The 16584-nt window shown below is 36.2% G+C and overlaps 1 protein-coding gene across 2 annotated transcripts; it reads left to right on the top strand.

Moving 5' to 3' along the window:
* Window positions 1-210: 210 nt before the first annotated feature.
* LOC18430701 (GDT1-like protein 4) lies at window positions 211-15869 on the top strand. 2 transcript variants are annotated; one of them, XM_006840823.4, is made up of 10 exons: window positions 211-289; window positions 532-648; window positions 820-891; window positions 3418-3570; window positions 3695-3793; window positions 4122-4194; window positions 9018-9103; window positions 12172-12255; window positions 12509-12568; window positions 15455-15869. In XM_006840823.4, the coding sequence occupies exons 2-10, from the start codon at window positions 550-552 to the stop codon at window positions 15641-15643; spliced, it is 915 nt and encodes a 304-aa protein (XP_006840886.1). In that variant the 5' UTR covers window positions 211-289; window positions 532-549; the 3' UTR covers window positions 15644-15869. The 2 variants fall into 2 exon arrangements, with proteins under 2 accessions (XP_006840886.1, XP_011622057.1); XM_011623755.3 differs by having other exon boundaries at window positions 528-648.
* The last annotated feature ends 715 nt before the right edge of the window (window positions 15870-16584 follow it).

Genomic DNA, 16584 nt, shown 5'->3' with positions numbered 1-16584 from the left:
TATCTTTCAAACATTTAGTCTTAAAATATTGGGTATTGAGAAAATTTTCCAAATTTAAACCCTTGTTTACCAAAAAAACATAAAAATAAAAATAAAAACCTTAACGCCTTCGTTAAGGCACTTTGGCTCCATGTTATTATTAAAAATGATGGAATTAAAAATAAAAAATCATTTCATTTTTTAAAGTCCCCCAAAATGTAGGCACCATTTGGGGCTATTTCGACGAGTCCTGCCTGAATTTGCAGGCATGGTCGTCTAGGAGCCGAGCATATTCCCCCAATTTTATTTTGTAAGCCTCCTTCCCTTCTTCTCTCTTTCGGAAATGCATTCGTCCCAGAATTTTTGATTACCTACTAAGCTTTTCCTTTGTTCCTAACTAATTTTAAATTTGTTCAGAGGAGAAATCGGGTTTTTATTTCGCACAATTCTGCCAGGATTGAGTTTCTCATTGTCTTCTTCTCGAGTATTGCTTCTGTGTTTGTGTGTTTTTTTTTGTCAATTTCTTCATTTCTACTCTGGAATTGAAGGTAGGAACGAAAGGCGTGGATCATGGCTGCTTCTTCGGGCCCGAGAGTTGAATCTTGTCGTGTTGGTGCTCGCTTTATTCTTGTTTTTGTTCTGTTGACAGCTGCTTATGGATTGGATCAGGTTATTTGGCTTTCATAGATCTAGGGTTCTCTCTTTTCCTTTTTATTTTCTATTTAGCCGATAAAGGATCCAGGAGTTTTTCTGGATGGATCTGTTATGTTTCACAGATTTTTTCACTTCCAATCATTTGTTAATTGCTGCTTAAACTCTGGTTGGGGGGACAATTTTCAGGAATCATTAGGTTTGGATGATGAAGATACCCGCTCAAATGAGTCGGACAGTGTTCTGGATAGGCGGAGTAAGGTCTGCAAGTTATCTTACTATATTCCCTTTTAATTTAACTCAATTTTGGTGAAGTATAAGGTTCGAAATTTCTATTTTTTGTATGATTATCATTTTGACTGTTTGTTTTAAGATTTTCTCTGGCGTTCTTGTTGTTTCTTCCCTCTTTGTTTTTCTGTGGGTTAGTTTTGTTTTTAATTACTCAATATCAAGTTGTGCAAGTTTAGTACGCCTTTGAAGCTACCCTTTTCATGGCTAATCTTTCAATAATTCCATGAATCTGAAGAAATCCGACTAAGTTTGAACAGCAGAGGAATCTACCCCTTGTGCCCTCTTTCTAGATTGAATTTTTTACCTTCCTTCTTATTTTGATTGGTAACTAAGTTTCAAGTAAGTTTTTAATATATTTTGAGAGAATCCTTCTCTGTTGTTATTGATTCTCAACCAATCACTCTAAGGAAGGATACTGGGTGAGTGTTGGAGCGTGTTGGAATTGTATAACTTAAACACGAACTAAAAGCAAACCTGGATTACTCCTAATGTCCAAATCCGTATTCTCTAACTGAAACCAACTGGGACACTAAAGGAACCCCATAACCTGCCTAGCAAGACTTACAAGTTCACAGACACGCATTCAAAGAGATTTTTCCAGTTACTTGGAAATGCGTGACTTAGATTCCAAATTAATGGCAGCTTGTCTGGGAGTTTATGGAGCAAGCAGAAAATCATAGAACCGTGGATTTTTGAGAAAAATCACGGAAAGGTCTGTCTAAATTGTCAAATTCCTTTGATCTATTCTTCTTCATAAGAGGTATCTCTTATAGGTCCTAACGTTGCAGGCCGTCTGATATGGTTTTGGAGTTACTCCATTTCAATATTGTAATGGAGGTAAATGCTGCTCAGGTTTATCAACATAAGAAACTTGTTTGTGAAATTTGAGGACATATATAAAAGTTGCAGGCCAAGCAAAAGTCATTATGCCAAACCTTGATATGGGAATGTGTAGTGGGATGTCTAAGTTAGCTAAGGATCCCAAATTTACATTTAGGGTTCTTATATCACTTATTTTAAACTAAATTAGAGAAAATACACCATGGGTATAAAACCACTTCCCTAGATATAAGAACAAACTTTAGAGGAAGTTGATGTACTATATATAAGCCTTCAATAAAAGCATCTGGGTTTGAAATTGAATCCTAGCTATGCAAAAGAAAATATGGTAGAAGATGGAGTTGTAGTGAGTGAACTAATAGTTTCTATGAGGTGATAAATTAGGTTTTTGGATGATAATGAAACAACAGCTCAAGGTTCCTCCTTAGGAGGAACTGTGCCTTTGAACTTTGAAGGAGGTAATAATTTGGTACTTGCCCTACAGAAGAGATTTTGGTCAAATTTTAAAATTAAAAATCAACATGGGATGACCTATCTTATATCAGGTAGAGAGGGGCGTGGTGGTGGGAATGATGATGATGATGACGTTGAATGCGATATGGATCATTAGCCTATAGTTGATGGATCATAGGGATTGATAATTGCTGATGTTGTAATCTATTGTAATTTAAGTCCTTTATTCCAGAACTGACCCCCCTCCATTTAGAGGGTTTGAACACTACCCAAATGGGTTAAAGTCCCAACATGCCACCATCAGGACTACATGCCATGGGCGTAAGACCTTTCATTCATGTATTGCATGTTGACAAGTCATGCTATCGAATCATGTCTGGAAGGATTGGTTAGCGAAGCATAATAAAGGATAATGAGTGGACACATGCAAGTTACTAATGTTGTTCTAGAATCACGTCAAAAAAAAAGGAAAACAAAAGAACGAAAAGAAAAGACTAAGTTCTAGAACATGTTTTATAGAGTGTTGAACTGGGTTTAGCCTCATAGGATCTAGATTGTTTAGCCTCTTTGGATCTAGATTTATTTTCTGTAGACTAATTAACAATTTCCATTGGTCTTCTTCTAGTGTAAGAAGAATGGGTTTTCAACAAATTATCAAATTAATGTATAGAAAGTTCTTGTATGCAAATTATCAACTTCCATTGGTCTTCTGTATGTTTTTTTTTTCCCATTTACTACTTCGGTGGTATTTTATTTTCAGAATTTGTACTTTCTTTCGGATTTCATATTACTTTTTCTTGATTGACCAGTCCGACAGGTGAGACAAGAGTGAATTTTCTGGTTTAATGGCAATTCTGTTTAGATAACGTTGATTTTATCATCCAATTTACTTCTTGGCATTATTCATGAGTATTGAGAGGCAACCGCTATGGATGATATTTTGTGATGACCTGTGTAACTTGGGATGAGTTTGGGCTTTGGGCTTGTTTTGCATTGTAGTTTCCTGTTATGGAAAGCATCTATTTTGTCTTTTCTTGATAACTTCTATTTTAATGGTGTTGTTGCTTATAAATGAAATGGGAACACGTAACAAAAGATCATTATGTGTTGTTACACAGATTAACTCCACATGAGGTAGTAATGGAAGGAAAGTTATAAAATTTCTTTGATATGGTACTGATGAATATTTATGTCACTGGGCAGATATCTTTGCGCTCTATTAGGAAAGATTCCACAGGTGGAATTGACGAAGCATCTGTCTATGTAAATGCTGGTCTTGAAGGCCTTTCGGGACAATTTGGCCTTGGAATCTTTGATGCATTTTTCACCAGTTTGTCAATGATCCTTGTTAGTGAGGTGTGTTTCCGCATTCCTCAATTTCATTTGTTTATCTGTTTACTTTTGATTATCTTTTTTTTTTTTTTGAATATGTTCCTTTTGATTATCTTCATTGATGGAAACTGTTGTTGCCAATTGTCAGATTGGGGATGAGACATTTATAATAGCTGCTCTTTTGGCAATGCGTCATCCAAAATCTATCGTTTTGTCTGGTGCACTCACGGCCCTTATTGTGATGACAGTAAGTGGCATGTTTTTATTTATTTCTATTTTGCACAATAGTTAATACATCATAAATATATTGGAGGGTCATCTTTTCCACTACCAATTTACTTTAAGAAGACAACCTATTCTTTGTTCTTATATATGGTTGTTTCCTTGGTGATGATCAACTCGATATATTTGTTCACTAGAATATGAATGCCTTGTTTGAGATTCTTTGTTTTGTGTATGCTCAGTGCAATAAATATTGTAAGTTGAATTTATTTGAAAAGAAAAAGTTGGCAAGTTGTTTCTGCTTGCTACATATTATTCTTGTACCAATCTGAACAAGTCTTCTTATGCCTAAGGTGCTTTCAACTGGACTAGGTAGGATAGTTCCGAACTTGATATCAAGGAAGCATACGAATAGTGCAGCAACAGGTATGACAATTTTTGCTCTGGTTGAAATCCATTCTTAACATATTTCTGTTTCTAACTATTTGTAGATAGTGCTTGTGGATTCCCTTTTGGGTGATCAACAGATGTTTTTATGAACTGCACGTACCATTTAGTAGCTACTCATTTTTTTCATTGCAATGTATGACTGACATCAGTACGTGTTTATTTATTTCTTCTGAGTTGCAGAGCGAGTCATAATATGGTTCTCTTGCTAGATCATTATTCTGATTTGGATTCTGAAAAGTGAAGATTGCGCTGCTTATATGAAATTAGGTTTAAGCCGATTTGTTGAGAATCAAGTCTTGTACAATATTCCTTTTTTCATATCCTTAACATTGTCTTAGTCCAGTTTGACGTTCCCATGTTGTTAAGTCCACCTATATTTGATGATGTCCTTTTCTCATATCTTTGATCTGGTTTGGCTTCATATTTGCCAATATGTTATTACACATTCGTAAATAACTTTTATTAGTACTTCATCTTTTGGTAGTATTGAGTATGAGTGGATTTCAGAACTCTCCTCTTGGAGTTTGGTCTTTTCTTGAGAGCGAAGATTGACTGTTAACTTTTGTTTCGTGGCCATGCAACTGGGTTCTTAGCTTGAGATATCAGAAAAATCTTTAGGATTTTTTAGGGTATTCTGAGGCAGTTATTTTCCTGATTCTCGATTAAAAAGATGGCTTTCCTGCTTATTCTGTTTATATTAACTTGGGAGATCATAAGGTGTGTTCTTATGATATTGTTAGCATAGTTTGAAAAAGCGCTAGGTGGTTCCTAGGCGGCCTGGGGGGTCCAGGCCGCCCAGTGCTTAGGCGGGTGCCTAGAAATTGAGCGGCCCAGTTGAATCCAAAAAGGATTCTACAGTTATATATTGTATAAAATATAAGAATTAGGTATTAGGGCACATCAGAATTCAAAGTATACTACACATTAGCACACACTCCATAAGCATAACCATAAGTCGGTCCATATCTAATTAAAATTTAAAATTTACCAACCAAATTACCTAACCAAAGTTACTAAATACCAAACCAGTGGAACTACAAATCCACTATCCACAATACCACAATACACAACCAAGAGGAAGAAAACAAAAATGAAAGTAATACTTGAAGGCCCAAAAGAATCTTCAATTGTTCAATCAATGTTCAAAGTTGAATCATTATTCAACATTCATCATTCATCATCAGAAAAAGTAGGGTCAGCTGCATTTGCATCATATTCATCACCATCGGAGGTCTCATCCTCCTCGACATATTGGTCGTTTTTCTCTGTCTCTTCTGAATCTGCCTCTTCTTCCTCCACCATCGTCCTCTATGCAGAAGATCTAGTGGTCCTAGGAGGGTCAGCTGATGTCCCTGAAGCATCCATGACCATGTCCCATGTCAATCCTTCATGCCCCTCGACCTCATCATCATCAACTAAACACTCCATAGCATTGCCCATATTTTTTGATCTGACGGAGTCTCTCTTATCTCTCTTAGCAAACCTGTCATTCAAGAATCGATTGTATTTGACATAGACCAAGTCATTGAGCCTCTTTGATTAAAGCATGTTCATTCTCTTTGTATGAATCTAACAAAATCAAATGAAATGAATTTATATATATAGTTCATGTATTATTAATACAATTATACAAATTACCCTTACGGCCTTACCCCTTCAAAAGTACTCCAATTGCGCTCACAGCCGGATGAGGAAGTGGATAGGTTTAAGATCCGAATGGCCAACTTTTGTAAATTTGGAGAACTACACCCATGTTGGCTCCACCAATTGGCTGCAAAGATATAGAATAAAATCATAAATAAATAATAAAATTATAAAAATGAAACTTGATTACTTGAACTCGATGAACTTAAGAATATTATTTTTACCTGGATCAATTTTGGTCAATTGCCTCATCGTCATTGGACTCCCAAAAGACTTTAAGGAGCACTTGTAATTTATCAGCTCATCAGCGCTTATAATATTCTGGATATTATGATCAGGGACTAGTACATCTACACACTTATTAAATCCAGTTATAATTGTGTCATTTGTGTGTATATCTTTGTCAACATAAAAAAAATTTGGGTTCAAATAATAACCAGCTGTATGCAATGGCCGATGTAGCTGCCTATCCCACTTCTTATCAATAATCTCCGAAACAGGCTTGTAGCGGTTCTCATCATCATCAAAATTTTGGGCTATCTCTCTTTTGCATTTCTCTATAGCCTTATATATGTAGCCTATAGAAGCCTTGTCACTATCAACCATGCAAAAGAATTTGACAAGAGGAAAAAATACCTTAAGAGCACCCTTCACCCCTTGAATAAAAGCCTTAGGAAGGTTAATATCTCGTACTTTCTTCCCAACCTGATCCTTGGACCACTTGCATGTTCTCTAGTCATCCGAGGTAAACATCTGCCTCTACTGCACTCTCCTCGAATGTATGCTATCCAGGCATAAGTACCAGGCCGCAAATCTCGTGACCCTAGGCCTCACAATCTCTTTCTTCTTTGTAAATCTACGCATCATGCTGAGGGTGAGATGGTGGCTATAAATGAAATTTGTAACTGACTTTGCCTTCTTCACTACACCTGATATCTCTGTTAAACCGCCAAGAGCCTCAAGCATGAGGTCTATACAATGTGCTGAACATGGTGTGCAACAAATTAGCTATAACAATATTAGGAGCAGCATTGTTTGTGACAACATGTACAACAAGATGCACCCCACCTCCTTGATTCCCTTCTCTATAACTTGGAATATGTAATGGGTATCATAGATATGATCAGAGGCATCAATAGACCTCAAAAAAACAGTCCCTAAAGGACAATTCACAAGCCAATTCATCTGTCTTCTTCTCTTTCTATCACTCCAAGCATAAGTCATGATAGAAACCCCATATTGAGCCCATGCATCCTTCTTAACTCCTATAGCTTCTTTTGTGACACTCACCGCTTTTTTCAAAAGAAGTTTTGGAAGCTTACATGGTGGGGGTTTCATCCCAAGCCCAAATTGGGCAGTTGCCTCTACCGTGGCATAGAAGCTGTTTAGGTGAGCGGTTATTGAAAGTGTTGCCCTCCTTATAAAACCATGTAGCAACATACTAAGCAGCTCTATCTCTCTCTTCCTTTTTTATTCTATTTTCAATGGTGGTTTGCTTCTTTGTTTTCTCTCTTGCAACCTCTGGCAGCCCGAGGCAAAAAACTATCCATATGGCCTCTAACCCGAGGCTTTTTACTCCAAGAACCAGAAGCAGTTACAACTCCCTTTCCCTTCCTCCTAATAATGGATTGTTTTACCTCTTGACATCTCTCCCCAATTCCATCCTCGTAGCTATCATCATCATCATAATTGACCCGAACCCCAGACCTAATCTCTGCTATGGAGGCAAATCTCTCATCTTTTTTCTTTTTTACTTTACTAAAAAAATTGGTTATTTCCTCTTTAACAACATCAAGAGACTTTTTACATGGGGCAACATCCTCCTTGATACTAACAAGATGTTTCTTGAACCGGTTTATGCCTCTTTTGTATCCTTCTCACAAAACTTGCATCCTATACAATTCTTATAATTAGGATCTGGGTTGTAGCCATATTTCCAACTGAGATCACTATTCCAATTAGATCCCGAAGAAGACATATCAAAATAATACAACTTATACAAGCAATAAAAAAAATCACTTACTTTGATTGCTCAATCTCCAAACTTCCACCTTATAGATGCTTCTAAGGAATCAAAATCTTCTAAAAAAACCGCCAATAGATTTATAAAACATCAAAAATTAAATCTAATATCAATAGGTGATGTTTTGATAAATTTCTCATAACTTTGTGAAAACCTTCGATCCTAAAGAAATCACCAAAAACTAGTTTTGGGGGGTTTTCTCTCTAAAAATTGGGCTCTAATGAGTTTTAGGTTTCAAATGAACCTTAAACCCCATTTTTGGCCCTAGTATACTTAATGGACAAAAATAGCCCCCATCGAAAGCCTTTTTCGCCTCTGGGGGGGGGGTGTTGTACCTAGGCGGCTGCCTAGGCGGTTTCTTGGGCGCTTAGGCGAGCGCCCAAGAACCTTTGCGTTTTTTTGAGTGCCTAGGCTTGCTCGATGCGTCCAGGCCCCCAGATGCGCTCAGACCCCAGTTTCACCTAGGCGTTGGGCGGTCTGCTTTTTGAAACACTATTGATTAGGTTTTGTACTTTTGTTACTAATGCATAACTCCTTTTTAAGAAACCTCAACTCTAGTTTGCCCTGAAACAATTAAGGGAACTGTTTTTGCATGTTCTCTTTATTATTAATTTTCTTAATATGGATTTAGGATTTATTTTTTTCTATTCACTTGGTGGACACTGGACAATAATAGTGAGTGGGATGCACAACTGAAGTGATTTTGTGTTTGGTGGATCCCACTCCCCATCGCCCTGCAGTCCTATTCGCTGGCCCTTGATGAACATTATCAGCACATATTTCATGTGGTCATGTGGATCATTGTTTAAGCTTCGAGTCCCAATGTTTTTATGCATAAGGAACACCTGAGTTGCATACCTGCAGTGAGCTATGTGGGTTTTTTATCTTCTTATTGTTAAACTGGTAAGTACCCTTGCAAGAATTATTAATACTTTGTCCTGCTGTTTGAACAAAAATGGTACTAGCTATTTTTATGGTTAAAATGACTTATAGAGTAACCCTATTCTGGTTATTAATTGGTGGCTTCATTTTCCTTCTACATGTTTTAGGTCCTGCTGTCTTGGAAATAATTTCTGTCTGATTAGATAGCCATGATAACAACTACAATTTTAATTTTTTCTCTTATGTACAGTTCTATATGCCTTTTTTGGTCTACGTTTGCTTTACATTGCCTGGAGATCAGATTCAAAGACGTCTCAGAAAAAAGAAATGGAAGAAGTATGCTTTCTTGCCTCAGTGTCACATCTGTTGTATCGTTGATCTGTATAGTTTCTTTGGATTTATAAATCTTGTTACCATATGATAGAGTTTACAGATCTGCTTTCCATCGCTTATGGGTGTTTTGTTGCAAGTGATTTGTCATTTCTAGTCAAGTAAACCATAGGAGGTGCTGGTACTTTTTAGAACTCATGGGGTCCTTATCCTCTTTTTAATTGAATGACTTCTCTCATCTGACAGCTCTTTTGTGCTTTTGCCCATATAACAGAGGCTGATATGCTGTTGCTGGCCCCACCAAACACCCAATTATGTGGGTGTCTTGTATAGAATCGTGTTATCCACGACTTATACAGCATTTAACCACACTCTTGAAGTTTAGTCCAATCGTCCAAGGTCATCTAAGGCATGTTTGATGACTGGAACTTCCTGCTCCTAAAGTTGGATGTTCCAGTTTAGTTTGCACTTCCTTGTTTGTTAATAGGAAGTGCTACAGGAAACTGGTTTTAGGAACTTCTGGGTTCTCAAAAAATGAAAACCTGTTTCTAGGAAGTTTGCCTCTCGCCTTTTTTTACACATCTCATGTCTTTTATCTCTCTCTAACGATGCTTGCTCGTTCTAACACTTCTATCTAGCTGCGCCTTTTTTTGCTTTATGTCCTTTCTCTCTCTAGGTCATCTCTCTTTAAACGTGTCCTTTCTCTTTAACTCGATTCTCTTTTTAGATATGCCCTTTTTCCCACTAAATCCTCTCTCCTCTCTCCGACCGTGCCCTTTTTCTCTCAAAGTCTCTTTAAGTATCCTCTCTAACCATGCTCTTTCTTTTTCTCTCTCTTTCTCCAAGTTCTCTTGCTACCTGTGCCCTTTATCTCTCTAAGTCCTAATTTGGTCCTTTTTCTCCAAGTCTTCTCTGACTGCATCCTTTCTCTCTCTAAGTTCATTGTAACCTTACCCTCCCTCTCTCTCTCTCTCTCTCTCTCTCTCTCTCTCTGTGAAGTTGTGAAGGCTAATCTGTGTACTGCTTTGTTAGATTTTGTGCAACTTGATCTCGTATTTGAGAACTTCCTGATAGGTTATCAAATAGGTATTCCAAAACTTCCAGATATAAGTAGTTCCAGCTTCTAAGGAACTAAAATTTCAGACTTTCAAGGAATTCCCATCTTCTAGTTACCAAAAGTGCCCTTAGAGGTTGTTTGGCAACGGGAGGGAATAAGAATTGAGATTTTTTAATTCTGGAATCTAGAAACAGAAACTTTGAGTACTAGTAATGGAGAATACTGTGTTTGGGTAATCTGTCGGGAATTCTCAAAAATTGTATTTGGTTTAACTTGGGTGTTGTAAACTTGGAAATTTAGAAATTACTCAGTTTTAACTGTTCATTGAAGATTTTATTGATGAGAGGGGTGATATTTGTTAAATGAATGAGATTTTGAAATCATAGCTCATCCACCGTAGGTCTAACAAAATAGACGGTGTAGAACACATTAAAACGTTGCAGTTCATAAGTAAAACGCTATCGATCTCAACCTTCCGATCTTGATCAGATGGTGACCTATCTACGTATTTTAATTTATTTTATTTTCTTGATATAAAACTTTGGGCGTTTATACTTCTCACTCTCATGCACCTATAAAAAATATAAAATAAATAAAAAATGAAATGATGAAATTACCTCTTTAACTTAAGGAGTATTATTTTTGTTTTGATTTTTAAAAATTATGAGGCGCATGTACCCTCAAAATTTTATCTCAATATGGTTTAAAAGAAATAAAAGTTTGGGCAAATAAAGAAAGGTGAGCTCATATGAGAAATCCATGTTTCTCATTTTTTGAAAAAATTATCTCGCCTTTTTTTTTTAATGTTTATGTTTTTTATTTATTTATTTTTTCTAGGTGGGGAGGGGGGCGGGGGGGGGGGGGAATGTGAAGTGTGGATTTCTCTTTTTGAGAAGTGCAGACTTCCAGCTAGCTGTAGCATTCCAAGTTGCCAAATGAGGAATTCCTTCCAAGTTTATGAAATGAGATGATTCCTGAAAATTTTACATTTCGTATTCGTATCTTCATTTATGAGCTAGATATTCTTTGTTATCCATTTTGCTGTCAATAGGTGAGTTGTGGCCCTAACCAGAGACTACTGTGACAAATGGTGAACCCTCTCTTATGGAAATACTGGAAAGAAACTATCTTTTTTGCATATTCTTCTAAGATTTTTTTTTTAATTTGGATGCCAGATAAATACACAATTATGTGTGAGCTTATGTGTTCATGCGAATTAAAATATTTTTACTTGGACTTTTCTTATCCTTCTGCATGGGCCTCTTTCTTTGTAGTGATTGTCAGGTAAAGTATTGTCCAAAAGGCTAGTGACTTGGCAGCATAAATACTATAACGGGACTGTGTATGCTACTAGCTTATCATCATGTATAATTGGTCTTTCAAAGGTTGTGAATACATTTGCAACTGGCTAATTTAAAAAAAAATTATTGGTCCTCAAAATGTTTCTGCTCGGTCCAGAACAATCTCTAATGTGTTTAATTATATGTCGTCTCATTATATATGTCTTTATATGCAAACTTATGTGATTAAAGGGATTTTAAATTCTTGTCTTTCCTTTCCTTTATTGGATTTATAGGTATGTATTGAGCATTGACAATGTAGATATGAATATGTGCACGACCAAATTGTCATATTTATCTTCGGAACCTAAAAAGTGATAAATTTAGATGCAACTAGCCTATTATAAAAAATTTAGCTGTACCTAAATGACTTGTAATTGTTTCAGAATGGTTTCTAAATCAATTTAGTAGATATGTTGGTTTGTGTGTTTTAAATGATAAAGATGCTATGCTCCCCAAGTATTTGCAGTACTGCTGTATAAACTTGAACTAGGGTGATATACCAGACAGTCTCTTGCTAGATGATTTTGATTAAAGAGGCTAATTACATTCAATTACCTCATAGAAAATCTAAGAGGCTAATTACATTCAGTTACCTCATAGAAAATCTATGTGCCCTGATGTTAATTTTAGAAGTGAATGAAATGTATGCTTTATTCCCCCAAACTATGGCGCAGGTTGAAGAAAAACTAGAAACAGGACAAGGAAAAACCGCATTTCGTCGCTTCTTCTCAAGGTTTTGTACACCGATTTTTTTAGAGGTTTGTTTTTCTCTACCTGCCCTTGCAGTTTGATATTTAGCAGATGCAGTTTCCATGCAAATGCTTCAATGCTAGTGTTTTATATAATAAATCACAATATCATGGGTAAAGTACGAAGCTTTAGGTTCATTAAGGTTTCTTGTGAATGTGAGGACTTTATATATTGTTAAATTTCGTTTTGGACTTATTTATGCATGGTATGTTTCATGACATTCTTTTTTTCACCTAGAATCATTATTTGTCCTCTTTGCAGTCATTTATCCTTACCTTTCTAGCTGAATGGGGTGATCGTAGTCAAATAGCAACCATTGCTGTAAGTTGACTTCTTGGTTGCTTAAATCTTTCTGGGTTAGGTATTTTTACTTTTAAGTTTGTTTTTTACTCAGTGTTGTAACGGAGGATATTTTTATGTGCCTGTCATTGACTCTTCGAAATAACTATGCTTTTAAGTTTTGTTCTTGTTCATGAAGATGTGATTGACGTAGCAGAGACAAGTTTATGATAGTGCTGTTAATTTGAAGTTTATGATAGTGCTGTTAATTTGAATTATGTCCTTTATGTGATTTGCATGGCCTTTCATTTTCTAGTTAATTTTCGTTTTGGGTCCTTCTTTTGATGGATAACCAAAAGCTTGTATAAGATGAATTTACAAAGACTCGTTCAATGTTGGCAAAAGTTTCAGCGGTCGAATTTTTTCCTAGGAACATCCAATATTGCCAACCTGTCCCACATTGTATTTGCATCCTAGGGCACTTGAGAAACCAAATATTTAGCTAGAAATCCTTTCTTTGAACCAAGAAGATTCCTCCTAGGATGTGTAGGAGGATACACCTTTCTAATCAACCAAAAATCTTATTTAAAGAGTGGCCGTTGGTAGTGCTATGGCCAACAAAATCTCTGGCTGAGATCCTAACTGTTCATTTGTTCCATATGCTTTAGAGTTTATTGTATTTTTCTTGTGATTTTACCTTCATAACAATTCAGAATTCTTCCTTCCATAGTTGTTATGACAACCCTAAAACCTGTTAGTCCTGGCTGTCGTGTTGCAGCTTAATAAAAATTTGACTTGCAGGCTCCTCAGGAATGGAACTTCTCTCTACTGGAAACCAAGGATTAATATTATAGTCATATATCATGTGAATCCAAGAAATTTTGTGGTGACCCTGACACCACAGGCCACCTCAAACCTCTTCTGAAATGAGGAGTCTGAGAAATACCTCTACAAGTTCTACTGTTCCTTTTGCCATATGTATCATCCTCGAAGCATTGACCTGTCTCATTCCATCCCTCCCTACATAACTCTGCCCCAACAAAAATTTATATGAGGAATGCCTAATATTTTTGCACATCTTCCAGACATAATTACGATGAATTATACGTATATCTCTTCAGCCTCCCTACATACAAATACTTATTAAGCAAAAACTAGTTTGATTTGGAGTTGGTCAATCATTAAAATAAAACTACTAGTTTTGGAAGCTAATCACATGAAAACAATAACCTCCAAGTCCACTGACTCAAAAAGGATATTTAACTCGTTTCATGTAATTTATGATACACAGAATTCACCCAAGAAACCTGACATCTTCATTTCTCAAACTAATGTATCTTGTCTATATATATATATCATCGTCTCCAAGTATTTCTTTGTTCCCTTTTTTTATTAATTTTTGACATTGGAGCCTCTGTTGAGGATTCTTGAAGATTTTGAATTTTTTTATGAAAGTTTAGAACTGAATGTGAACCATGGCACTGAATGACTTTAAGTTCTAGAATACTTGAACATTTTTATATCAATAGAAAATGAATGAAACATACGACACTTGTTTAAGTGGGACAACCCCTAATTTTTTGGTCCTTAGTTTCTCTGTTACAAAGAAGTGTCTGTGACTCTGTGTCCGCACCTGGTATAAATGCCAACCACAAAATTGGCCTTATAGACACCACAAACGTTCTAACAAAAGGTTAAGCTGAAGTTTCTGAATTTCTGAGTGACAAAAGCACTTGCTGTGTCTGTCATACACAGCTCAGATTTTCATCTGCTATTCTTTTTAATTGGGAATAAGTATGGGTATTGAACCTTATGTATCCTTTGAAAGAAATGACGAAGTATCGAGTTACGGCTCCCAAGAAATGTTTGGATACATATAATTTGATTTGGCTGAAGAGGCAGAATTATTTGGCTTCACCGTCTAGGTTAGGGCTGACATTCGGGTTGGCCTGGCCTGTAGGCCTTGTGGGCAGGTCCGGGCCCTACTTTTAGGCCCGAATGCTGGGCCTGGTCCCATGCCAAGCATAGTAGGCCTGATCAATTTTTGTGCAGGTCCTGGTCGGGATTGAGCCCTGCCCGGATATTTATATAATATATATTTATACATAAGATACAGAAAATGTTTGTGTGCGCGCATTTGTGTATGCGCATGTGTGCACTTTTGAATTAATAACTTAAGCTAATTTTCATTTGGGCCTAGTATACAAAATTTTACGTAAATTAATTTGGCCTAAATAATTTTTGCGTAGTTTTAGATTGGGCCTGATCTTGGCTGGTGGGCCCTAAGGTAAATAATTTGTGGACAGTGTTTGGGCCTCTATAATATATTCTGATGGGGCCTGGGTCAGAAGTTGTGGGGTATTTCCAAGCTTGTGTAAGCCAATAAAATTTGACGTGGGACGTTTTTGCTGCCGTATTTTAGGTTGATTGCTCCGACCATTGGTTTAGTGGTATATTTTGTTTTTTCTTTGGACTTTCTTGCCATATTGGCAGGAAACCTAGGTTTGAAATTTGGTAGCCAGATTATTTGGGGTTGGAGGCTACAGTGGGCAATAATTGCCTCTAGGGTGAAATATTCCATTCCCACTCTTTCTGGGGTTAGACTGGCCAGAAGAACTCGTGGACCAAAAGATTACCTGAATGGTGGAGATTCGTCCATTCTATTTGAGGAAAGAACAGCACGCTATATCTTTGATTAACGATGACTCATGACTTCTTTGCATGGTGGCCCTTTAGATTCATTTGCATGCATCTAAGGCATTGCATATATGTATGCAGTAACGAGGCTCGTACATTCACAAATTTGTCATGTTCTCATGAAACTAAGTGGACTTGTTTATTGCTCTACTCTTATGGCTGGCTTGTGTTTTCACCCGAGATATGAATTGGAACTCAAGTGAGCTGTTGTTGCATGTGTATGCTTTTCAGCTTGCAACTCACAAAAATGCGATTGGGGTTGCTGTGGGAGCAACATTGGGCCACACCATTTGCACTTCTGTGGCGGTTGTTGGGGGAAGTATGCTGGCTTCAAAAATCTCCCAAGGAACGGTCGCTACCATTGGAGGCCTTCTCTTTCTCTGCTTCTCTCTATCCTCTTACTTTTACCCTCCTTTGTGATTTTAGGAATTCGTTTTCTATTCTTTTTGTTGCAGCATGCAGAAGGGCTTCCTTTAATTTGCTCACTCAGAAAATTCAAGTTAAAACAGTGATTTTAGCTCTGATGGTTGACAGGAGCTGATTTTGGGGGTCTAATTTTGTATAATATAGTCATAGAAGTTGAATGCGCTTGTATTAAATGCATTAAGCATCAAAGGAAAGTATAGATATAATTCAAATTTATAAATGCTCTAAACAATAATAATGGAGTCGATGCATTTTTCCCTCCTATGTTATTGGAATAAAATACTAATATGCAATTTTTTGAAAATTAAGAAAAGTTAAAATACTCAACCAAAAGAAAAATGAATACAGATCGAACTATCGTAAAGGAATGTAGTTGTAATGTTTCGCGGTTTCTTTTAGTAAAAATATCGTTTTACCTTTATTGTAGAACTTGCCTTCCTAGGAGTTTGCTTTGACAATGAAGAAAAATTTAAAATGAATAAAAGGATCTTTTTGATGATCTATCTTGCCAAGCTTCATTAATATGAAAAAACTTTTTACAAAGGTTTCGTGTTAAAGTGTAAAAATATGCATATATGAAAATAAAAATCGTAAATAAAGCTATATACAGAATTTTAAAAGTTAACATGTAAAAAAATTCATGAAACTAATGATAAAGTAATAAAGAGAATTCTAAAAGATAATACGTACCAAACTGCGTGAAATGAAAAATTAACTATGAAAACTAGAGGGAAACCTATCGAATTAACCTACCAATTGAACTATTTAACGTCTCACTTATATGTTTTAATTTAATTCCAAGTGGCCCATTGTTCTTTTTATCGTTGATATGGGTTTCAAAATTTATAAAATCTCACCTCAAATGAATTGTTAAATAATTTAACTTTTAGGTGTTATGTGACAATATTTCCAAAAATTAATCAACAGTCAAGGAC

The sequence above is a fragment of the Amborella trichopoda genome, chromosome 6, assembly GCF_054954075.1.
Source record: "Amborella trichopoda isolate Santa Cruz 75 chromosome 6, AtrichopodaSantaCruz75HAP2 v2.0, whole genome shotgun sequence".
NCBI lineage: Eukaryota > Viridiplantae > Streptophyta > Magnoliopsida > Amborellales > Amborellaceae > Amborella > Amborella trichopoda.
Note: the sequence above shows the minus strand (reverse complement) of the source record. Positions and strands in the feature narration are given on the sequence as shown.

What these genes read in the sequence shown, in the direction of transcription:
- LOC18430701 (XM_006840823.4), top strand. Translation starts at nt 550, where the DNA reads ATGGCTGCTTCTTCGGGCCCGAGAGTTGAATCTTGTCGTGTTGGTGCT. An exon ending in CAATGATCCTTGTTAGTGAG is followed by an intron (nt 3,571 to 3,694) that starts GTGTGTTTCCGC and finishes GCCAATTGTCAG; the next exon opens with ATTGGGGATGAGACATTTAT. An exon ending in CGGCCCTTATTGTGATGACA is followed by an intron (nt 3,794 to 4,121) that starts GTAAGTGGCATG and finishes CTTATGCCTAAG; the next exon opens with GTGCTTTCAACTGGACTAGG.